The sequence below is a fragment of the Agelaius phoeniceus genome, chromosome 5 (genome assembly GCF_051311805.1).
Source record: "Agelaius phoeniceus isolate bAgePho1 chromosome 5, bAgePho1.hap1, whole genome shotgun sequence".
NCBI classification, from domain to species: domain Eukaryota; kingdom Metazoa; phylum Chordata; class Aves; order Passeriformes; family Icteridae; genus Agelaius; species Agelaius phoeniceus.
Window position 1 is genome coordinate 61,223,115 of NC_135269.1, and position 25,843 is coordinate 61,248,957.

The window sequence follows — 25,843 nt, forward strand, 5'->3', positions numbered from 1 at the left end:
GACCTACAATCCAGCAAATACACACTTGCTCACAATAGTGACTATGAAATCAAACTAACCAGGTTTGCAACATAATCCAAAACGATTTGGTCAATCTTCTTTTTTCCAACATATTGTAGATGTCTCATAAGGTGATCCTTCAGCTGAGCAACCATCTAGAAAAAAAGCCAACAATTTGTTGTTATTGGGCATCTTCAAAGAAACACAAAAGCTGCAGCAGGTGCAGGGCCTGATCAATAGGCACTGGTGCAACAAAACATTTCCCCATTACAAAACTCCAGTTCAGAGTGAGATCCCAAGCTGCTGTACAATCTTGGTAAATGCATCAGCAGATGTGAACATTCAAAATGGTTATTAGTATTCATTTTGCTGAATTTGCACCAAGTTGAACTTTCCATGATACTGAAAAGAAAAAGCTTACAGTTCTCACACCTCTCTGTGCAAAGCCAAGAGAACAGGATGAAAGAAGGATTTAAATATAACACTGAATTCTAAGAAGTACTTATTACAAACAAATAAACCTGAGAGATTTTATGACAGACAAAACTAGCACAAGTACAATTTGTGGTAGTTGCCAAGAACCTGAGAACCAGAGTGATTAACAGCAATTTCAGGTTAAACATTAATTGTGAAGTCATTACAGTTGAGTGTTTGTGAACATACAGCCCATGCCACTCCCTACTCTCTCCTTTCTGAAACATTTGCTGACCTCATGTAGCTTCAGATTGCAACTCAAGTCCATGCTGGCTCTTTTCTGAGAGTAACTAAGAAGCTCAGAGTGAAACTGGAGCAAATAAAAATCCCTGTCTCAAGGAACTTGTATACAGACTAATCCCACTGTGTCAATACAGCAATACAGGTATGAGGAAGGCATAGACAAACTGACCTGCTTTTTGGATCTGTCTGAATAATCAGAGGGGAAAGAATATAGAGAAGCTGCAGAGAATGAGAGGCAAAACTGGGAAACAGGGAGACCACTGCAAAGAAGGAAAACTTGCCTCAGATGTGGACAGACAGAACAGTGTTGATCTGCTCTTCACTGCTGAGACTTTCCAGTGCATGCTGAAGAGTTAGTTGATTTTAAAAGTAGAAGAACAAGGGATAAGCCAAGACATGTATTTAGACAGAGATCAGGTAGGGATTTGAGACAGGATTTATTGCCCAGAAGCATATAGATGGTAGATGCTTTAGGGAGATCACTGGCAAAACAATGGAGAAGAAGAAAGGACCTCAGAATGGCCATAGGAGTCTCAGAAGTGACATAGAAGGAAAAAGAAACAGTAAAAAGGCTGTTAAATTGAGAAGCAAGAAGACCTCTGCTCATCACATTGAGAGAATGGAGGGGGAGGAATTCACTTATATATGTTTTAAAGGCATAAAGAAGTCACAAAATAGCTGACAGATTAAATGATCTCCCAGTTTCCAGCCAAAGTTATATTGGGAAAAAGCATTTTGACAAATCAACTTTCTATTGCTGTTTTTCCCCTATGCCTTACAATAATCTGCTAAGATAATATCATTATGATGATATTATCATGATATTTTAGATGAACTCTAAAACTTAGGAAATGCCATGTTTGCCCCATAGCTGCCCTGAGTGAGCTTCCACTCAGCACTGGGATTGGAAGGTCACTCCTGACACATCTGTGGAGCGTGTGCGTCCTCTAGTGCACACTGACAGAAGCACAACATACCAGTCCCATGAGCAACTGCTGCTGATAATCCTCCTCTTCAAAGAGAGGTGCCAGCCTCGCCTCTGGAACAAACAGAGCAACAATCAGTCAAGGACATGGCACTAGGGAATATCACAAACATTCAACCAGCTGCAAAAGGACTTAGGAGCAGACGAGCAAACAGAAGCTGTGGTGTGACCTACTCTGCTGCAGAACTAAGACACTGAAGAACCATGGACTGGATAGGAGGATAGAAAAATGGAAAATAACCCTTTATCTGCCATCCACTTCTTCTTCTTCTCTTTGATATTTAAGTAAGAGTTATCACAGAGTGGTGACTCCTGAGAGCAAAGAGGCAGAGAGAACATTCTGGTAACACCAGCACTGATGTGCTACTTAGATCTTGTCATTTACAAACAAACAAACTCTAGCAGCTGCATGGGTTTTCCAAGAAAATGGCTAAACAGAAAGTAAATAGTTCAGGGAATCACCTCCCACTGATTCTCTCCCATGGTCTGGCTGCTTCTGGTACTCAGATTTGTAGACCACTATGAAAAGAATACAACTTCTCTAACTAAATGGAAGGAGATCACAGTGTCTGCTGAAATTAATAACCTATATTTCCTAATCAGTGCTTCCTGTCTACTAAAACAAAGGAAGAAAACCAATCTTCTATTTCATGACACAGATAAAACCAGCTCAAGATAGTATGAAACTAAGTGGTGAACTCTTTCAAAATTGTCCTATTTTTGCTCACCTTCAAATATATTTACATCACCACTTAGCAGCACAAAGACTTGTGCTACTTGATTTTAAAGGACTCAAGGACAAATCCACAGGGAAACACTACATAGATGTTTGTTACTGGATGGAAGCTATTTAGAAATTATCTAGTCACAGTTAAAACACCTGACCTCTTTATCAATAAGCACCTTTGAAAACACAAAACTGAGGTTCACAAAGTTGATACAAAGTCTCTCAGAGTCAGAGCCCATTGCAATAAGTAGCAGTGACACAGATGACTGCTGTCAGGGGCTGGGAATGTGTACACTGAGAATTCTTGGTAATAAAAGGACCAAGCAGCACTCACATGAGCATCATGTCACAGCACACATGGCAGGGCACATAGAAGGCACTGATGTGTGAACATAATACACCACTAAATTCAGTTTTACTTATTTGTGACAGAGGAATGGAGCATCTAAAAATCTCAAGTGTTTCTTGCCCAAAGAAATTCATTACACCCGGTCTCTCTACATGTTTTTTAACCAGCCCCAATCTCCTGCACAAGTTCTGATGTTGCAAAGGCAGCTACAAGTGGAGAAGACTCAACAGTAACACTGTCATTGATACCCTGCTCCACAAGAAAAATCCTGAAGATGTCCTTTAGCAGACCACATTTTACTGCTTATGTTGTTAGATCTAACACGAACTAGGGACTTTATTTTCAAGCATTTCCTAGTCAGTACATGAATGTTTTCTTCTCATCTTAAATCTCAAACTCTTCTGTTTGAGATTTAAGATGAGAAGACACATAGCAACACACATAGCAACTGATTTTTAGCAAACAACAGCTGGATGGAAATATTCTAATAAACCTAAGTCTTACATCAAGAAAGGTTTCACTTACCAGAGTCCCAAGTGTCCAGATGAGAAAGCACCCTAGGGTTTGAAACCAAAATCAGTGTGTTTCATATGCAATATTCCAAAGGCTTTCATAACACCACTAAAAACTCAAATGAGCCTTTGATCTTTCAAAGATACCTAAAGACATCTGAGAACAGTAATGTGACTAAATGTAGTAAAAATACTAGATAGCATTAAAAAAATTCTATCTGTCTAGGTTGCATGAGCATGTCTTCACATCTACCATAAACTCCCTAGCTCTAGAGGCCTGTATTTCAGATCATGCTGTAGTGATTACAAGGATTTCAATAACTGATTTTCATCAGGATAATCTTCTTTAAAGATATCTAATCAGATACCTAAACAAGGAATTAAATGGCACATTAATTCCTCCAACATATTTGTGCAAAATAAGAAGGGGTAAATTTAATATAAACCAGTACGTACTTTTTGGCATTTTCAAAAATATTCCTCAAATATGCTGAGGTTCTTCTCTCCTCTCTCTGGTTTGTAAAACAAACAAAATTCCCAAAATTAACAAAACAGAAGACCAAATGAAATACTCCCTGATGGAATGAAGATCAGAAATTAATTTGGTTTTCTCTTTGAATGGAAATAAAACATAGTGGAGCCTCACACCATCTTCCAAGTGCCCATGCTCTCACACACTCACACACATGTAAACCTCACAACAATACAGAGTAAGATCTACTTTTCTTTAATTTCATGCATTATTTTAAGAGAACAAAACTTACAGGCAATCACCTTAGGTGAAATGACTGCAAGTCTTTGCACTCCTGATAATCAGATTCCCATTTACTTATCTTCAAAATAAAAAAGGAACGTGTTCATGCTTGACTTTAAAACCCCCATTTCAGAGGCAGCTCTGGGGAGTTCCAGTGCCTCAGCTCCAGTGCCTCTCACTCACCTCTTCTGAAAGGTTGTGCCATTCCCTCCTGAGCACCTTACTGTGGTAGTGCAAGTGTGGCTCTGCATACTTCACACTCTCCAAGTTTGAGTTGAGTTTCTCCCAGAAGCCTTTGGAGTTTTGGAACTGCAAAGTGTTGCACAGGAAGCATGAATATAGGCTGCCCTCTTAGAGAAATACCTCATCACCCTCCCACTAAGTGACTGCAAAGACATGAGATTAGTGTAAAAACAATCTAAGTGAAAAAAGTTAACAAAGCATCAAAACTAATTTCTTGTGATGGAATGGCAGTGGTAGCACCCACTTGACTTGAGGTCAAGATTTGGTGCCTGGGAAGGAACAAGTATTTCTGGGTCACAATTCATCTGACCTACTTACATGTTTGAGATGGGAAGAGCTGCACCACAGACTACACTGGCCATATTGTCTAGACTTCCTCTGGCTGTAAAAAAGGGCCTTAGGCTACTAACTTAGATGTAAATGTTTACATTTGGTCAAATAAATCCCATTTGAGGTTTCTAGCAGTTCTAAATAGAGGAATAACACCATGGCCACGACAGCTGCAGGATGCCACTAGTTTCAAGCTGCATTAAGACTTAGATTGCAAACATCCATTTACCATCCTCAAGTAACAGTGCTTCATCCCAGAAAAGAAACAAAATCCAAAAATTTCCATAGGAATTCTAAAGCATTTTACTCTAGTGCTAAAGGTAATCTAAACTCAGCTGTGAACAGAGAGGAGGATGAAAATCTAAACAAAACTACACCAGTTTCCTGAGCTAGTTCTTGGACTGGGTATAAAAATTTGAAGCTGCTGTTTATAAGGGGGGCAAGATGCAATGGGGGGCATTGCTGAGGAAGAGATGAGATTAAGGCAATTCTTTTTGACAGTTTTAAAAAACAAGAGATGGTACAAGCTTTTCTTGCCCCTCTTAATAAACATTATCTCCCAACACAGACACTACAGTAACAACATTTGAATAAAGAGAGCTTTGAATTCACAGTATTCCTCCACTTGCACTAATATACTGGATTTTGCTTCTCCTCTCAACTATCCTACAATAACAATAACCTTAAAAGAAAACCTCAAAAGGAAGAAACCACTTCCTACTATAAACTATAATTTGTCAAGGAAAATAAATTTCAAAGATTCAATCCTGCCAGCCACTTTCCTCTTGCTGCCAGTGCCTATTGTCATTTTATTATTGTAGCTGCAGCAGAGACAATAAATCTTGGGTTTGCTTCATATTAGTTATACTTAGCAACTGCAAACTAGGGTCACATATGGCACCATATGTTCACTCTGTTGGACCTAACTCATGAGATCTACAACATACTACTGCAGAATGTTGCCTAAATGTTACCAGTAGGAAATCAGAGAAATGTTAAATACAGCATAAGGGTATCATCTAGTGACCAATCCATGCAACAGCACCACCACTACAAAACTGTGTTCAGGCCACACTGGACTTGGATATGTGGCAGGGGGAAGCAAGACAGCAATTTTCTTTCATATAAGAAATCTCTAACAGGAAGTGGTAGGCTTGAGTGTTGTCTGCTTTTAATCCCAAAAAAATGCACTGTATTAGACCTCATTAAAAAGTCAAAAGTTTAAAGTAAGGGATTTTTTCAATTAAATCTATTCTTTCTTGAGGATCACCAGGGTAAGGACTAAAAAGAGAAGGCTTCTTCATCTTAGGTGTTTACTTGGGAGACACTTCTAGAGAGGCAAGAAATAACACCTAAGCATGACACTTAAAAGACATTGTATTACCAGAAGTCAAAGCAAGGCCTCATCAGTTTGCAATACTCAAAAAGCTCCCATGAAGCCTTTCAAAGGTAGTGGGCTTTTAACTGAAGGTAGAGAGCTCTCTGCTACACCCCTTGGAAAAGATGTGGGGTGACAATTGCCTTCAAGAGGCCATGTCTCTCTGGACTGCAGTGCAGTGTCTCCCCAGCAGGGATGGCATTCAGGGGGTGTTGTAAAGCATCATTCTGCACCCCAGGGGCTCAGCACAGCACAAGGGAGAAACTCTTTCCTGCTGCTCTGACAATTTCTTGCACTATATATTTTCACTCTTCCCCTGGACCTCCTCCTATTTTCTTTATTTCCCTTCTTCCCCCTGCCTTCTCCCTTTCCAATTGAACTTATCTGCACCCTGCAAGTTTAGTTTGTGCTTAAAAAGGGGGGGAAAATTAGACTTATTAATTGCAATCCTTATGTAGAGCTTTTGGACAACTGGACTAACTGTTCCCCCTTTCTAAGAATATCTTAATGAACAAGAATTTAGTCATAAAAACTCCTGATACCAAACAGAACAATTCTTTTCATGTGAATATGGACATAGCCCTCCCAAAAGCTCTCAACAACTTATGGACTTGAGAACTCCAAAAAGTTCTCAGAGTAACAATTAGGCATTTTTTTTTCTGAAATGCCATAAAATCTCTGCAACAAAAATACTACTTGTAGAACCAGGTCTGTCACCAGGGTCTGACTCCTGATGCCAACAACATGCACCAACTGAAACACCAACTGACCACTTAAACTCGAGCTCTGGTGGGTTTGTGACACTGGTGTGCTACAAAACAGCCAGAGCATTAAACTTTACCCTGGGCATTAGCATCTTTGTCCTCATGCAAGAGTCACAGCAATTTGCCATCAAAAGTAGCAGGAAATATTTGTCTTTTGCTCAACTCTGACCTTTTCAATCTGTTTAGGTTTCAGACAGAAATAGGAAATGAGTTCCACAATCAGGAAGTATAGCTGCTAAAGGCATGTGCCCCCAGGGGCTTGAGGTTCAATCTCAGACAAATTAAAGTCCTGCTAACTTTGACCTCAGTGAATTACAGGGATTATCTGCACACAAATTTTCTCAAGATCTGATTTCCCCAGGTGTCCCAGTTCTCAGGGCAGCCTTTCCAAGCAAAGCCATGCAAAGCCCTATTCCCTGACAGCAACCCTATGGATGTGTGCAGCACAACTATGATGCACTGCTGCAGAGTGAGAGAGCAGTGGCAATTTCACTGATTTTTAAAAGGTTTTGTGAACAGTGATGTTTTATGACTAATTACAAGCACATCTTTAAAGAGCTACAAGGAACAACATTGTCATGTATCCAGAGTCTCATCCTATGTGTTGCTGGTGTGTCTAAACTCCTCGCTCTTCCCCTTAGCTCTCCACAACAAACTGCTTATTAAAATTCTCTTTCAGATTTTGTAGGGGAGTGCTTAGGAAAATTTCAAGAATTTCTCTAAACTGGAGCTGAGGGAGTGGAATGGGAAGACAGGAAGAATCATTCACGCTGTTTTCAATGGAAAGGACAATTTCCTACCCAAACAACCTACCCTGCTCTCCCCATCCAGCCCACTGCCCTTTCCAGGCTGGGAAAATAGACTCTATTTGTCTAGATTGAGTAGCCAAAGCCCTGACATCAGTGCAATCACACGATGCTCTGGACAAAACAAAATGAGAGGGTCATAAGCCATCCACACCAATGGGAGCACAGTGAAATTGCCATCAAAGTGGGCATATGTAGACATGTGGAAAAATCCTACTTGTCTGTTATGCCACCTCTGCCTTCAGCTACCAAAATCATAAAGTGAAGCAGTATCAATCTGATTAACAAGAATTAATTTGTGGATAATCCTCCCTGCTGAATAAAGGTGTCTTCAGAAAGGGAAAAAACCCCACCATCTTTGAGTCTGATTAACTGATATTTTAGTAAATGCATAAATCCTTTCTAACAGGGCAATTTTCTGTTCACATCTATTTTTGGATAGGTCTGTGGGGATATTGCTGCATTAATATTTAGCACACCCCCAACCCACAAAAAAAGCAGCTACTAATCTGCAAGTACAAATGTGGTTTTATACTGGAACTTACCTCTAACACAGGTAGAGGAATAATGTCTGTGGCACATATTACTCCAGGGACAGACTAAAAATACAGAAAAATTATTTATAGTCTTACAATTTAGCATAGAACATGGGGCAGCTAATCTCCATCACCCATTTCCTCCAGGAAACTAGCTAGCTAGCCAAAACTGTGCCCTTATTTTTAAGAAAAACAATATATTAGAACAGTGTCACAGCAGAGAAATTAAGACACTATTTGCTCTAACTGTAAAGTCTGGCTTGAAGTTATTTTAATTCTTCAAGCTTACTTGTAAATCTTAACTCCACTGATTCTGTTTGCCCTGGAAATAAATGCATGATTTTGCTGGTTAAATTTATTCTGTATTCATTATAAACCTCATGTGATAAGGACTAAATTAATACTTCATTATGAAAACTGAGATATTTAACTGTCCATTCAATTAAAATAACTGTTCTTGGTTTTGCAAATGCTTTTATTTGTTGACAAAAAATTTGCCTTATGGAAAACACTAAAAAGGGTAAGACTTGGCAAACCAAAACAGGCATAAAGCACAGGCATAAAGGTATCAATTTGTAGCATATCCATGAAAAGGTAAGACACACAAGCTATAGGCTGTACTAAGGGATAAAAAAACCAGACCCTCTACCTATTAATTAAAGTACCAGCTGTTATCTCACCCCAATCCAGTCATGCAGTGATGTGTAGGGCAGGAGTTTATCCAGGTTCTGAGTTTCTGGACACATTCTGCAGTACAGGGAGGCTGAATGTAATGTGAAAAGATTTATAAGGGCAAGATTGTATGAACTATTGGTTAACAAGAGTAGCCTTCACTGTTCCTTATCTGACACTTCTTTAGGGACAAATCCTGCTGCTGTCTCTGAAACAGCTTCCTCCATTGTGGAACTGGTCCCATTCTGTGCACAAAAGGAGGAAGAGAAGTCCAGATGGCTGCAGGGCTGGGTCAGCTGCTTGGCTACAGCTCAGCACTGCAGGGGTCCTTTGTACAAAGACTCTGCACTGGCTCGACTGAGAAACTACCTATTAGAAGAGAGTACCATGATAAGCCAAATCCTTCTGAAAAAAATGGTTTGGGCTAGAGCTAGAGGAGAATGGAGCTGAGGAGACAATCTCCAGAGACCTAAAATAGTGATAAATCCATTTGTTCCATTAGACAGAAGAATGCATTTGAAAAGCTTTACTGCCAATCTGATTTTGAGATGTCTATGCATCTTCTAAACTACTGATACTGTCTCTTAATGCACAAAATGCAGGTTAGTTAATGCAAATCATAACCAAAAAGTTCAGAAATAAGAGTCAGTTTGTACTGCCATGGCCTCTCCTTAGTGTTAACTGGAGTATGCAGGAAAACTCAGAATGCAAGAAAAGAAATACCTACCGATGATAAATTCTTGAATGGGGTCAAAAGAGTGACATGTTGACAGGTTCTCAGAAATCCACCGAATAATCTGTCAGAATGAGAGCAGGGAGCTTGTCACATCTCTCTGGTTAATCAAGTGTTGTAAGAGAGTATAGAAAATTTGGTTCTGGTAGCTGACACTTTGCATGGAGTAGTGATAGGGACACAGATGTTTTCAGGACAGCCTGGACTGATAACAGGGTTTAGGGCAGCCCAGCTGATGAGCCTCTTGGCACTGCCAGGTGAATCAGGACCTCTCTTTGGCTGATGCCATTCATGCCCTGCTCCTGCCTTGTATAAGATGCCAGTCACTGGAAAAAAATTTAGAAGAAGTTCTTTTCCAACCTGCATTTCCAAGTCTTCTGTGTGTTGGAAGTAGAGCAGGGCACAATGCAGAGCTGCCAGTCTCTCACAGTCTCGTTTGCTCTTCTGTAGGAGCTGCAGCAAGGCACTGTCACTGATGCTCACTTGGTACAGGCTTCCTGCACTGCAATCCAGGACTGCTGACACCCATGGGCACCGGATGGAACAGTTTTGTAGGGTGTCAATTCTTGCATCCTCACCTGAAGAACATTGGTTTGAGAACAAAAAGGAGTAAGAACATAAAATTTGCCAGCTACCAGCATTTCTCCTAAGATTCCTAGGCCCCCAGCAGTAAGAAAGAGTCTCCCTCTTGCACTACCTGCCCTGGTAGTATACTGAAGAGGAGTAGGAATGGTGCTGGCTCCATAAAGAAAGCAGATAAGGAGTACAGTCCATACTCAGTTCTCTCCTTCCCTATTGCTGACACAGAGAAGGTGTAGAGATCTCAGGCTCACAGTGCTGCTCCAAGGCAAATCAGAGTACCTTTGATGGAACAGAGCAGGGCACAACAACAATAGCACAAGTTGAACACTAGAATTAGCACCTATTGGTACAGCTTGTGCAGGTCAGAACTGCTCACGTGCAGAAGCATGATACAAACTTCTAGTGGTGGATCTCATGCCATCAATCCAAATGGCCAGAACAGGCAGGTTCTGCTCTACAATTATTCACTGAAGCCTCAGACCAAAACCATTTTATTTATGTACCGGTGTTTGCCACCCTGGTACCATACAGGTACTGTATTTCAGAGCCCTTGCATCAGAGAAATCAGGCCCACCATCCAGCAGTGATGCTTTCCACTCATTTTTAGCAGGACAGTATTTCATTACACATACAAAACAGGTATTAGCTTCCTATGATGCTGCCCCTGCACCAGTTTCCACAATGTATGTCCCCTTCACCCAATCAGAACAACAGATTTCTGTTTTCAAACAAAGGCACCCCGCTTCCAAAAATAAACCACTTCCCACAAAGACGTGTTTGTTGGAAATGCGTTGGAAATGAAGTAACACGGATCTCAGATGAGACTCTAAATTAAATTGCATCAGCCTGATCAGGTGAAGGAAACACAGATTTCCTTTCCCCACACCCTCCAAACACACACATTTAGAGCAACTCAATTGGAGGAAGGAAATGTAAAATCAAATTTACATCTCATGTGAAATTTGAAAACAGTGGAGGACCAAGAACATGGGCAAAGCTGGGGGAAGGGAAACTGTGAAACCAAGACAGAGAATTTCAAATGCAGTGAAAGGTCTTCTTCCATTTCATAACAAGCAAGAAGTATGAAATACATAAAGTATGAAATGCCAGTTCAGCTTCTCTTTCTAAAATGGAAAGTAGCAAAAATGTCATTTTTTGAGTATCCTTCCTTTGTCAGAACACTATGCAATAAGGAAACATTGAGAAACACAACTTTCATGTAAAGAAATATGAACAAGTTTCCACAACAACAATTAAATTACTTAAAGCAGTTTTACTGTACCTGTCAGAAACAAACTATAGCACAGCATGTCAGGATGTTGAATGTTCAGGAGGTGCAGGAACTGGCCAGGCAAATAAGCAGCCACATAATAGTCTATTTAAAGAAACAACAGTGGTCAATTTAGCACTTGATCACTTATTTGCTTTAAGAGGCTCTTTCACATGATTGGCTCACTTCTCTGTGAGGAATTGATTATATCTAGGAAATACAAAAGGAGTTAATTAAAAGCTGCTGTTGTATTAACACAGGAAACACTAGCAGTACATTTGGGTTTCCAGGGTAGGATTCAAGAAACTTGAGATACTCAAGAACTCAGCAGCTGGTGTCCAGCACAGATTTTGAGGCAATTTCAGAGGAAGCTTCTTACTAATAGTGAGGCATTGCAATATCAAATGCCAAATACAAAAGGCAAGCAGAAGAAAAGCAGCAAAATAACACTGCTCCCTAAAGCCAAGGAAAAAAAATCCTTTCCTCCCAGAGAAGAGTTAGCCATTTGTCTCCACACTACACAGAGAATGGCAGTCACACAGGAAAGTAACACAAGTAACCTACCAAGATTCATAAAAGCCACTTCCTTCAATTGATGAGATTCTGCTCTTTCTAGAGAAACTGTAAAAGTTTTGTTGTAACCTGAGGGGAAATAAAAACTTTAAAAATCTCAAACAATAAACACCATTTGTTACAATCCACCTACGACTTTATAGCTAGAAACTTCTGCAGTTCCCACAGATGCAAACAGGGATCTTTCAGACTGCTTTATGGGGTTGTCTGCACAGACAGATTTAATCCATCCTGAACAGAGTTCCTGCACACTTAGTAGACTGGCACCTACACAATGCAGTTCTTTAGTGTGTGAAAACTAGCCATGCACTGCCCAGCCTACATTTGTGTTTAGAGAAGCACTCCATCCCAGAGCAGGCTTGTGCTCTGGGATAATAAATACCTTTCTCCCAGAAAAACCCAAACACAAATCCTTTATATAGCTGTGTTTCACATTTTGGTGATCTTTCAATTGCTTTAAAGAATTTCCACTTTGTTTATCTGCATGCCTTATTGCTCTAATTTAGTTCAGCTCAGTTTATACAAAGGCCAATTTCAGACCTGCTGTGTTTGCATGGGCTTTGCATCAGCACAGCTGTTGTTTTAATCTAGACTTTTACCACACTTCTGGCACCCAGTAAGAATGACACAATGCCCTCAAATTTGCTCTGAGAAAAGGTGAAGATTCTACTAACTAATGGTGTCATGATCAGGATGCTACTTAATAATGCATGGAAATTCAATATAAGATCCACAGTTTACAGAATCACCAAGAAAAAAATCACCAACAGCAACACTACAGAGGCAGAGGTGTCGAAAGACACAGTTTTTCATACAAAATACTGACTGAAGTTAGCTTGCAATGCATCAGTACACTCCCCATCACCACTTTGTCACTTGCCGGCATGAGCACATGCAAGCTAAAACCAGCACTGCAGAATTCAACTGCAACATCGTGACTTCTCTGTTTATGCTGCAGTGACTGTTTTAACAGGGGTGGGAAGCTTCCAGCCAAGATTACAGAGGCTGCAGAATAAACTGAACTTCTTAAATGTCTTCAAAATATGGTTTATGAACTGCAAAATGTGAAAAATGGACCAAATATACCATTGATTCTGTGGGTCACTGCAGGACCATTACTAAAATTCTCTTGTACAACTGATGAATCTTACATGAACCCACAAACAGCTCTGCACCAAACAACTCCATTCCACAGAGGTCATTTCAGACTTAGCTAGTCAGTGTCACCATATTTATCCCCAGGTTCTTCCTAGTACAGATCAGGATGTACAAGGGCATGGTTGGCTCCAAGCAATCCAACAACTCCTTGGCTACATGTCAGGTGTGTCTGGGGAAATCAGCCCCTCACAGCAGTGCAGTGCAGTGTGTCACACCCAAAAAGGACTTTTCCCAATTTGTTAATGCCTTCAAGAACACAAAAAGGTACTTCACTCAATCCCACAGTATTCCAGCAGCAAGCAAAGCAATATGTATGTGCAGCTATGACCTATGAGAAGCATCCTGACACAAGAAAGCAAAGAGTTAAGGTAGAACAGAGACACAGTGTGCACTTGAACACAGTTACTCCATACTATGCAGCTTCTGCAGCTTCTCAGTTGAGAAATAATTTGCCTCTCTGTCCATGCATCAAGTAAGAAAATCTTGATAACGAGAACTTTTATTCTGATTGGAATAAAACAATGTCCTTTATTATTTTAAAACAAAGGTCTTAACTTTAAGAGCTTGAGCACCACTTACACAGCAACTATTCTTAGAGTCAGTGGGTGTTGCACCTCTTGCTGTGAAAATGACACATTGAACTGGAATTCTAAACAGACATGCAAGCTAAGAGCTGTTGGCTCTATTTCCCATACAAATGCCTTATGGCATAAGTACAACACACCTGCAAGCTCCCACAGATTTCATTGATGTCTGGGCTCAGCATGCCGGAAAGTCTGGCTAGAAATAAGGGACCAAATTAATAACCATTTACAAGGCCACTGGTTTGAAGCTACTCACTCAGCATCAGGCAGGAAGCCTACAGCAGGAAAGCCAAAGCTAAAGGCAGCTAAAGGCAGCTGTTGTCTTGAAACGCCAGCCACAGTAGCTTATTGTCTGCAGACTATGGTGGTTATTTGTTTTGAAAGGCATTCTCTGACTCTTTCAGCACACTGTCATTCTCCAAAATAAAGCACAGTAAGTTAACAAGTTAGTCTTACCTTTATGTAGAAAATATATGGAGTATATGATCTCATGAGGAATATCAGAGACTAGACTACAACACACACACAAGCCTCCTAGAAAGACAAAATAGGGAAAGAAAATTAACTTGTCCAGCTGAATATCCAGACATCTTTATACCGCACAAAACCAAATCAAGACTGTTTCAAATTAGGAACTAAAAATAATCTCTCAAAAAAAGGTAAAGATTACAGGAATATCTATTATGGACTCTAATCATCATCTACCTAATGAAACAAAACCAAGAAAGAACAGAGGAGGCAATCTGGCACAATGGAAAGCTGGGTCCTGTCATGGTCAGCTCTTTCTTTTACAGGAAGTACATTTTAGCCCTTTCCAGGAGAAATCATGCTTGCAGCCAGAACACTGATCAACCCTTTCTCTCCACAGACTGCCTCAATACAGATATTTTGTGTTCAGGAGCTGTCAGATATGCTCAACAATATAATAAAACACCATTTCTTTTCTTTTCAAGTAATCTCATATTGGCAGCAGCATGAATACACTACCAAAGCTTTCTCACACTAGAAGTGATAGCCACTTGTCCCCTTTCCAGCCCAAAGAACTGCTATTACCTTTTTTAGGAGAGAAGTCAGTCCTTGAGGCAAGTTTATTTCAGCCAGGGTTCTGCATACAGGAAGGTTTCCCACTCAGAATAATTCTATATCAGATTGCTCCTGTTTTGACCCACTGGATGGTAACCCTGCTTTCATCTCTCATAAAAACTTTAATCCCCTTACTCTGATGCTTTGGCATTCATGTTAAAAACAGCTTCCAAACCACATTATCCCAATACAGCTGGGATAGGTCATCCACAAATACAACCATTCACCTTTTACCTTTATTGGAAATTTATCATTTAAAAGAAGAAAAGAAAGTAATACTAATACAGGTACTGTTCTGTAAAAAATAAAAGGCTGTGTATAGAAGTTATGCAGAAACTGGCACAGTATGGAAAAAGCACAAGTACAAAAAAAGCACAGGTACCCAGTTACTTTATTTGATTAAATGCCTTGGTATTTCACACCACAAGGCTGTACCATAGCTGTGATACAGATATGGCTGAGACAGTTCTTGTTTCTGCCTTCTGGTGAAGGTAACTGCTTTCTTAAGGTGCAATTTTTCTTTCTGCTTATTCTTAGCTGACTGAACATGGTTTGATACAGTTTTGCTTGGATATTTGAGTCATCCAGACAACAGACAGGGCATTTTGCCAGAGCCCTTGGCTTCTATCAGAAAATGCATAATTTTTAAAGTAGCAGCATCAGGACTCATGAGGAAGACTGGAGAAGTTCCAGCAACCCACTGGATTGCTGTTTTATTATCAAACAGCTCCCTTCCAGAACTGCAAATTTCCTTCTTGTATGCTGGAGTCTTCTGTGTACACTGCTCTGTAAATTGCACAACAGGCAAGTGAGTGTGCTCAGACTGAAGTGTCAGTGAGCAATGTGCAAGCTGACCACAGAAACTGCAGCTCTGGCAGACTATAAATAGGATGTGCATCTTTCAACTCAACAACATTGCTCCATGTGTCAACAAACTGAGCTGCAAACAACCGGAAATAACAAATGGTGCTTTGTTAATGCAGACAGAAACATGGCAGCCTCAGACCAACAGGTGTCCGAGCAAAGTTATATCTGCCACAGTCCTGGCAATCCCAGCAGAGCAGCCAGACACTAGGAATACATCACAGACTCCTTTCCTACCCTTAGCAGAGCTCTCTGCAAATTAGAGCTGGGTTGTGCTGCTGCAGGGAAAGCTTATTAGCCAATTGCAACTGTACGCAGAGCCAGGTCTACCATACTACCCATTTCAAAATCATTTGCCAACAGTAAAGCTGTAGCTGAATGCTGCAAGGTGAGAAGACTCATGTGAGGATATACTTGGATGGACACTTATCTTTCCAGAAATAAAAGGGAAAAAAGATCTTGACCACAAAGGTTAAAAAAAAAAAAGAAAGGAAGAATTTAAAAATAAAATTCTACTCCTATTCAGGAAAGAGCAGTTACAACTCTGGCACTTGACAAAGTCAGCCCATTGAGACTGTAAGAGTGTAAGAGTCACCTATGATATACAGAAATTAAATTTTCCCTATGAAACTTTAACTAAATTCCTCATTTCTGTTCAAGCAAAAACTCAAGACATGAGGCTGTAACAGCATCTCAACAAAGCATCCAAATGTCACAACTCAAATACAACATTGCACCAGGGCATTTTTGTCTTCTTGTACTGACTTAGGAGGGACTTGCCTCATTTAACCTCAGCCATCCAAACATCTCTCATTTAGACTCCTGTTCAGCAAACAAAGAAATATGGATTGAGGCATCCTCTGGAGATGCCTATTTCTTGAAACATAGTCCAGATGCCTAAATTTCAGGGGATAGTTAGCTGATGAGAATCCAGTGTCTATGACCTCTTACTGCTGCATTTTTTTAATATTGAGCAAATTTAATTGAAAAATATTTCTAAAGTACTAAGAGAAAACATAACAGTACAGTGTTTATCTAATAACCACTGAATTCTGGGCATGCCAAGTTAATTGTGAGACTGGAACTGCTTGATCTCAGCTATTCAAGAATTACGTGGGGGTTTTTATCTGGAGAGATTTTGTCTGTGCTGAGTGTAAGGAACAGAGCTACTTTTTTCTGCCTCAGAAGTTTGAGAAAGGAGAAGTGATTTCATTCAGAGTTCAGACTGGCAGGAGCCAATAAGAGTTTTATTAAATGGGAAATTGTATGGAATATTCCAGTTGAAGTTTTGCCAATTACAATTTGCCAGGGATGTCTGAATGGTACAAGCAGGGATACTGGCATTAATATCAGAGCTGTGCTAGCAGGCCCACAGCAGGCACAGTCTGCTCCACAAAGAACTTGCAGTCCACTTTTGCAAATCACCCCTGAGGCACAAAAGGGAACCTTTAGTGTGATTACCCATAGTGGTCTTCAACAACTAGATATGGTTTTAGCACCAAAATAGCTTGGTCCAAACTGTTAGCTACCAGAAATGGGTTATGCAAGGTAATCCTCAGTTTTAAGCAATATTCAAGGCCAAGCCACATACAGTAATCTCATTTAAGTGCAATTGTCAAATTATCTGTTTTACCATAAGTGCAATGAAAAGCACTTTTGCTTTTGCTTTAGAAAGGTTCCACACAGACTTTAAATACTGTGTCGCCAGACAGAAAAAAACCATTTTACTTCACAGTAACTAAACAAGAGTCTTGTTGGAGGATGACTGAATTTCATCCTAAACTCGAGGAGGTACTTCAACCCTAGAGGAGTATAGGTTTTAAAAGGAAACATATATATAAATAAATAATATTTTCTATTATTGGACTGGCTGTTTATATAAGAAATTGTCTTGCTAACAGAGAAAAACCCTAATCTACATTTGAAAGATAGAACCTTGGCTTTCTCTTACTTCTAATTGCTTCCCTCTGATCTTTATAAGCATGCAGTTTGCCTTGGTAAGAAAAAATTTCCACGTAAGGAAGCTGTACTTCACTTGATTTGCACTAATGGTCATTGCAGTGCAAGTGGCAGACAGCTCAGCAGTTCACTGTGTGCACAGCAGGCTTTGGGGAGGGACAAGTACAGCCTCTCCTGCAACACTTCCCTGTACAACTCTGCTGACCAGTCACAGGTCAAACAGACACCATCTCTGCCTGCCTGGATGGTCTAACAGAAAATGATTGTGATGAACAGACACCTCTTGAGACCAGTTTTTAATCCAAAAAAGCTCATGGCATACATTAGGATGGAGGAACACTCCAAAATCCTGAAGGTTTAAGAAACATTTTAGGTATAAGTTTAAGCAATCATATATATACCAAATCCCTGAATAGCACGTCGTGTTTAGTATCACATACTTGGACCTTCTAAACACCACACACTATCAGCAATCCAAAGCTCTTAAAGCCTGCATTGCACATGCTCTGTGTACATATGTCCCCTCTGTAACACAAATATACACTAGATCAGAAACCCAGACAAAACCTTCCTTGAATTTACTTTCTAACATAATTGTGGTCAGCTTTAACATTAGATTGCTTTAATGTAACACACAGCCATGCTTTGGTACCTGCTGGGTTCTGAAACTGCCAGGAAAATGCTAAGGTGTTCTTACACTGAGATATTTCACTGGTATCAGTTCTTTGCAGTTGGGCTACCAAAAGGTTTCTGGGTGACTGTTTTTTTATTGGTAGGTTGATATATAAAATCCTGGGTACTTCAGCTCAACTTCACTGCAGCTTTCAGAAGGTAAGAAATTTATTAATAGTAATAAGGCACAGTTGCCTTTTCCCTCTCCTCACAGTTACCTGCCAAGTATGCTCTAAAGGAATACAAACCTCACACTCACATTATAAATTTTTCTATTTTTGTGTGTTTTCTAATATTTCATGAATAAATCCAGTAATCAATTAGGATTACACTGCATGATAATTACTAGTGGAGGTAATTTTGACCATACTTGTATTTATTCATTACCTGCTTTACTTGTGAAAACCTGAAGGTTTTTCAAAGATTTAGATGCAACATCTTGATCTTGACAGTAATCATATCCAAAATTCACAAGTCTATGAGCAAATAAAGATCACTAAGTAAATCACTTCATCCACAGAGATTTATCACAACAAAAAGACCACCAGAACAGTCACTATGTAACCACAATATACTAATTAAATTATAATCAAATGTTCTGTAATACAAGTTAAATTGGGCTTTAACCAATTTGCTCAATGCTGTTAGAAACAAGAATCCCAAGACTGCACACTGTTATCCACCAATTTTGAGCATGCCTGACAACCATTCCTATACTTTGAAGTGAAAGCAATTGTCATGACATGCTGGAAATCCAAATACTTCTGACACCTAATAACTCAAAGGTTTTGCAGACTAACTGTACAGCCCATGGCTGTAAAGCTACATTTTAATCTGTAAAAAGGACACTACTTTCAGTGGAAATACTGCAAAGGAAAAGCTCAAAATCACACTCACATGGACCTTGTTATACCATGATATTTTCAGTCTCATGCTGCCTGTGTTTCAATTGTTTTACATATTTTTAAATCTACAAGGCCTATTTTCCCCCTGCAAAACATGCAGCAGAAGATTGTAGTCAGTCTGCTTTGGTTTTTTTTGTTGCTGGGTGTTTTTTTTATTTGGTTGTATTTTTTTCAAGGAAGTATTTTGATCCTGTAGGGATTTTCCCCTTGGTCTTCTGCAGTAATTTTGAAAACCAATAGAATGAAGTAAAATGCAGCATTGAAGCTCTTACAAGAGCTGTGTTCTTTCAGCACCAACTGTAAGAGGACACAACCTGCACATGCAGGAGCACCACATTGAGCCTTATGCACAGCACTGAGACATTCTGAGACTGCAGTTGGGGCAGGGTGGAACTAAAACACCTTCAGTTACTGACACCTGGCCTGGCAGCTCTGCCCCCACTTTTTATTCACAAAAATAAATGGGCCCTTTTGGAATGTAAAGACAGATGAGGATTGTGACAGAGTTAAACCATCCTGACTAGTTTTTTCATCCAGTTAAAAGGGAGCCCTCAGGAGACAGGCTCAGATGCAGTCATGTGCATGGCAGACACAGAATCAGACAAATCTTCATCTTTGGAAGTGCAGGCTGCTGGAAGGAGCATGCTGGAGGAGAACAGAGTACAGGCAGTGTCTTCACAGGCCATAAAAAGGTGCTACTGGTTTGCTTAACTGCCCAATAAAACTTGCAACAGCAATTAAAATGCAGAGCTTCCTTTGACAGATATTTTAACATCACCATTAAAACCTGCCCAAGGTTAAAGCAAATTAATTTAAATAGGTTCAGCATACTCAGAAGGTTTAACCTATAGCCAGCTCTTCAGACAAATAATTTTTTTAAATGGCACTAAGAAGCAGTCAAGGATTAAATTACTTTTTACAGTTGACCCCGATGAGAATAAGAACTGGAGGTCTGGACACAGTTTTCATGTTATTCTCATGTTCCAGTGCCATGTAGGCAACTGCAAACAAAGATATTGTGGTTTGGACAAATTTTACTTAGGTTTGTAAAATGGAGCATGTATAATAAATTACCATGTATATTGAAAGGAAAGCAAACCAAAACATTAAAAAAACAAACAACTTACTTTAATTGTGTGTCATTTACAGCAATATCCAGGTGTGATTCCAACTGTTAAATAAAAAGGAAAACAAACTTGTTCTTTACAGAGGTCAATATACTATGTTTAGTATTTCAGACCAGTAAAATGTGTCATAGTCACATTTCACCAGATTCAATATTTTAACAAGTTTATTTATCCTCCTCTAATCCTTACAGTCATTAAAAAACCTCCATAAAACAGATACTTAAAAAAAAAATAGAAAATAAAAGCCACTGGAACAAAGGTCTAGTAACAATCACATGTTGTAATTTTTATGTTCTGGTTTTTGTATTTTGGCTGCAACAAATGTTCCTGTCTCACTTAAAACTGACAGAAAATCACATGGTTTCTTTGTCTAGTGCACTTGCTAAGCCTGCTTTTTCAATAAGTGAGTATAAGTTCAGTACAGTCATGAATGTCACTTACTGCCTTCTAGGTCAAAACAAGTGTAATTCCAATAAAGTTACCTTACTGTGGGGAAAAATCTGAGTCTCACTGAATATATTCTTGACAAGAAAATAATGCAAAAAAATCCTAAAAGACTCCAGCTTTCCTTTGAAAAAGTTTCAACAATGAAAAAGACAAAAGATCTCTGTACCAGTACCTGGAAAACATAATTACATCCCACTGTAAATAATAAATTATTATTTATAATAAAATACTCAGAACTTACTATTGAATTAAAATTTTCCTCAGGATAAAACTGGACACACCTTAAAGTACTCTTTGATTCCTGGAATTAAAAAGAATGTGTTTTGTAAGTAAGAAAGGATATTATAGAGACTGGGAAGTGACTGGATACTCAGCACCATTCTTCACACTCAATCTGCTTTGCTAACAGATATGCAGAAGTTAGGGGACAAAAGAATTTAAAAACCACATATAACCCCTCACAACAGCACTGTGACATGCTTCCTTCCTGTCCCAGATCATTATCTGCCAATCATAGATAATTGCTCTTGTGGGCTCTCATTTAAGCACAGCAATAGGCGTCTCACACATTTTAGAAAGTTAAAAAAATGTTTTTCCATATCTACCTATATGGCAAAAAGAATTGCATCTTGCTTTAGTCAGTTCAAAATGGGTATCTCAGAAACAAAAACATAAATATATTTCTCCATCACAGTTCACTTCCTGTTATTTCCTAACATTCACTCTTCTTGTGGCTAAGAAGAGTAAAAAAATTTTTTTTATTTTATTTACAGAGAATGCATCAAGTGCAATTAGTCCCTCAGACAAAATAAAAAACCCAAACCCTGGGTTTTTTTGAGAGTTTCAAAGCTTCTTGCCAAGAACCTGTCCTCATTTGGTCTCTCAGTAAGTCTGCACACAAATTACTTTCTAGATGTGAATTCTCTAGAAGACAGGCATTATACTCACAGCAGTTTTGGAAAGATTTAGATACTTTTGAATAAAAGACCTTTCTAAAGCAAGAAAAAAAAATTACCAAGCCCACCTTTTTTATAGAAAGCACTAAGACCAGTCTTCTTGTAATGTACCAAGCACAACAGCAGCTACAGCAAATTTGGCTTTTGCTTTAGGTTATTTGAGGCAAGAACAAGAAAGACCATCCTAATGAAAACAAACCCCTACTTGCTACTCCACACTTAAAACTTCACTGTCACTGGACAGGCAGGAAGAAAACTGCAAGAATGACTTTCAGCTCACCTTTGGAACAATGTAGAAGAGTCTTTGCTCCATCATATCCCACTGTGCCCAAACGAGGTCATCTACAACTTTGGCTCTTGGAAGCTGACCTGACTTTTGAATCACCTACAGGGAAAGAATAAAAATATTAGAAGCCATCAAATAAAGTTTTGCAACAATTATGCACAGTCTGTGCTTTAAAGAGAAAAGCAGTGCAAGAACACACACAGAGAGCAAGGAGGTTGGAAGGAACAGGCTCCTTGTCAGCAGCATGAAGTCCACTTTTGTTGTGTGCAAGGTGCTCAGTTTAAAGAGATCAGAAGCACAGTTTTCAGAGAACACCTACTAACAAATCTCTTCTTTCAGTCCTCCTTTGCAAGAAATTCACCACTTAAACTGCTCAAAGTGAACAAAGAATAGCAGAGGCACCCTTCCTCAGAGAGGAGGGAAATACCACAGGCAGTTCAGAACCAGCTACATTAACTGCTGAAGGGAATGTGTCAGCTCCAAAAGAGATTTCTGTCTGAAGTCTCAGCCATGTGAGAGAGAGGGCTGGAGTAGAGCAAAGGCTAGTACTGTGAAAACTCCTGGGATTGTATACATGCACACTTGCATGATACAGGGAGATCTCATGTCAACCAAAACAAATCTGTTTGTCAGAAGGACATCAGATCTGTTTTCTGATTGTACTTAAGTCTTTACTCCACTACTGTAGTCTAGCATATAAAATACATCTGCTTGAAGGGTCATGACAAACTGAGAAAATCACCAAAGATTGCAAAGGGACAAAAATCAGGTCCCTAACTTTTCCTTCAAAGCCTACATTCACCTCCATAACACAAAACACTGGCTTTCCTGACACAATCATTTACAATATTGGACATTATTTTGTTATATTATTAGACAAGTGCTCATTAACAATAAGTCTTTCAAGAAGAACATTCACAATTTGTTGACAAATTCATGTTAGAAAAAGAGATGAGGGGAAACAAAGATTGGAACATTCACTGTACTTGGGCTGTATCTAAGTTTTACATCTTCTGTTCATTTGTTTTTTTAAGTAAATCCTCTACTGGGTTCACACAGAGTCACAACAGACAAGATTAGGAAGGCAACTCTAAAAATATTTTAAATGGTTGCAAATATTTAAAATAGTTTTAGAATTAATAAACACTATATTTACTCCTAACTTCTAACACACAGAAGCATTCAGCAACACATAACAAACCCAGTAAAATAAAAAAATTTCCTCAGAGATTACAAGGTGTAAAGTTTTTCAATCAGCTTTGTGGTCATCTGCATAAGCTGCCATAGTAATCAATGCTTTCTTTAATAAACTTTGTGTTGCCCAAGCATAAGACAAAAAATTTCAAAACTTTCAGCTAAACTAATTAAAGTAAAAAACCCCTCAAAATCAAAGATTTTTGGATCTTACCACTTTGTGTTCTTCTTCTGCAACAACATGGATGTCAAATTGTTCAATATCTTTAAAATAAAATTTTAAAAACTCATTACAAAAAAAATTTTATAATGCTTTTATACAGCTTATTAAACAAGCTCACCTCTTAGAATTCTGTAAGAACACTTCAGGGCCAGGAAAGTTCAACTCCAGTGCAAGAGGAAATCTGTGACACATGAGCACAGGTGCCTACACAGAGACCTGGAGTCTCTTCCTTTCCTGAGCTGAGAGTGGCCTCAGTCATAACCCCTCATGGAAAGAGCTCCCTGCCCACCTCAGCACAGCCCAGGCCTGAAGAGCAGTGACTCTTGGCACTGCACTGAATGTGCCCAACCAAGCCAAGGAGCACCCATGGAAAGAAAGAGTCTGCAGAGCTGCCTGCCCATGCCCAAGACCATCCCTGACCTGTTTCACCTCCTGCCACAAACAGCCCTTCCCACACCAAACTCCTGGAAGTTATGCACAGCTGGCCTGCATGAGAAGTGCAACACCCACCCAGCAGATGTTGTGTTTCTGATTTAGCTCTGTCCACCTAAGGCCACCTCCCCAAGGTTGGTGTCTAGCTCAGGGAAGATGGGTCTCTCCAAGGGGATGGAATAAGAGATCTCACTCTGTAATAAGTTGGGAAAACCCAGTCTTTTCCAAATGTCCATTTTATCCATTCCCTGCCATTAGATTAGGCTGAACATACAATGTTATCTGAATCCAAGGAACTATTGCTCTATTCTTGTCCCACTTCCCATGTTAAATGACATCTTTCGGTCAATTGATTTGCTCTGGATTTATGTAGGCAGCTATAAGGAGTCTATTTTAGCTTTTTTAGAAATAAAGATAACTGATGAATGCAAGAGCTAAGCAACTAATTGTAGATAAAGATGGTCATTCTGTTAACATTGGAAAAAAATCTGGTAAATGATACAGTTTTTGAACGACCTTTGGAATACCTAGAATAACTCACACCCTTCTTTTTCCTGGGTTTTTTCCCCCCAGTAAAAGTCTACCAAAAATACAAACTAGGACAATCATCTTGAAGTAAAAGAATGACAATGTACTTTGAAAATATTAACTCACATTTATCTTCTGAAACTAGCAAGAGACGACTTTCTCTAGAAGCATTTCTGCCTTCAACTGGATAAAGAAACTAAACAGAAAATTTCACAGAAGTAAGTAAAAACCAAAGTAGTTTAGAACATTTATCTAAAATGTTTGGGGGTTTTTTAGCTGGGTATTTATGTATTTTTCAATTTAATCAGACACACTAATGATATTTAATTAATAAAAATAGCTGTTATTACATACTAATAGTCACCAGTCACTATAACTGCAAACTTTGGAAGACTGAAGAGAAATAAAAAAGTAACCTTCATGTTGGAGAAATATTCTATACCAAACATTTTATGAAGTTTCATTTTATGACATTTTTTTATTTCTCTGAAGAAACAGGGGACATTATCTCTGTAACAGCTGCAAGATAACATGAGATATTTCTGTGGTTTCTTCTAGCATAGCAGATTAGAAAGGCTTATCTTCAGATTAGTTGGATACTTTACCTGTACTCGAACACAGCTATCCACAGCCTTTAGCACTCTCACATTATTAATGGGATGAATTTCGATTAGCAAGGTTAAATACTTGGACACTGCAAAAAGAACATGTTTTAGATAATATTCTTTGATGTAAGCAAGTTTGTTTTTTAAACAGAAATACCTGAGAAAGAAAGCAAAAAGGCCCAATACTTCAAACAGCATTAAGAAATCCACTTGCAGTACCTGACTGTAAGAGCTGAGCTGCTCTTTCTTCCTCTGAGTATTGACAGAAGCTGACTGCTGTGGGAGGAGAAAACACCAACACAACCACAGTGAGTGTGCATATTGGACAATAATCTTATCAAACATCCTTGAAGAATGAGCATCACAATTCTTTTACCAAAACATGTATGTTAAAGGAACATCAGAAGCTCTTCTAGATGTAGCAGGTATGCACAAATGCAGGAGCAGAAAGTGAACAGAGGGGCAGTGTGTCTTAGATGTTTTAATAAAACTGCAATATTGTCACAGCTGTGTCTTTATGTTGTTACCTACATTATCTGATTTTGGATCCACAGAAATTAATAAACTGCTGTGGGCAACACATAGGTTTAATTAACATTTAATTACATTTAAGTAATTCTAAACCCAAATGTATCATCCTACTAAACTAAATCTTGACCAAAAAAATCTAATGATAAAGCACATATTTACCCAATAAGGTCCTTTCATTGTTGACTGAACAGCTGATTATGTGCAGATTCTTCTCAAACATATAGAGGTGCTGCAGAGAAAAACACAGTAATGTTAAAAACTGTGCTTTTTCAAACTCCATAAAGGAAACCATCTAATTGCTTCTTAGGAAAACACTGCTGTCCCACAGATTTTAACTTTAAGCCCAGAAGAACCACAT

The 25,843-nt window shown here is 39.1% G+C and overlaps 1 protein-coding gene across 2 annotated transcripts in view; it reads right to left on the reverse strand.

Moving 5' to 3' along the window:
• GSAP (gamma-secretase activating protein) overlaps positions 1–25,843 on the reverse strand; it is a 45,523-nt gene that overhangs the window by 12,418 nt on the left and 7,262 nt on the right. Inside the window, exons 4-24 of one of the 2 annotated variants that reach the window (XM_054630833.2) lie at positions 25,645–25,714; positions 25,174–25,230; positions 24,955–25,043; positions 24,476–24,545; positions 23,381–23,430; positions 21,967–22,071; positions 20,972–21,031; positions 20,284–20,327; positions 18,639–18,727; positions 14,130–14,207; positions 11,923–12,000; positions 11,371–11,463; positions 9,867–10,084; positions 9,501–9,570; positions 8,782–8,864; positions 8,111–8,164; positions 4,228–4,353; positions 3,747–3,802; positions 3,304–3,335; positions 1,695–1,756; positions 60–155 (exon numbers count right to left, since the gene is read on the reverse strand). In XM_054630833.2, the coding sequence (XP_054486808.2) occupies positions 60–155; positions 1,695–1,756; positions 3,304–3,335; positions 3,747–3,802; positions 4,228–4,353; positions 8,111–8,164; positions 8,782–8,864; positions 9,501–9,570; positions 9,867–10,084; positions 11,371–11,463; positions 11,923–12,000; positions 14,130–14,207; positions 18,639–18,727; positions 20,284–20,327; positions 20,972–21,031; positions 21,967–22,071; positions 23,381–23,430; positions 24,476–24,545; positions 24,955–25,043; positions 25,174–25,230; positions 25,645–25,714 (1,680 nt within the window). The remainder of the gene's footprint in view (positions 1–59; positions 156–1,694; positions 1,757–3,303; positions 3,336–3,746; positions 3,803–4,227; positions 4,354–8,110; positions 8,165–8,781; positions 8,865–9,500; positions 9,571–9,866; positions 10,085–11,370; positions 11,464–11,922; positions 12,001–14,129; positions 14,208–18,638; positions 18,728–20,283; positions 20,328–20,971; positions 21,032–21,966; positions 22,072–23,380; positions 23,431–24,475; positions 24,546–24,954; positions 25,044–25,173; positions 25,231–25,644; positions 25,715–25,843) is intronic. The other variant, XM_077179127.1, reaches the window with a different exon arrangement.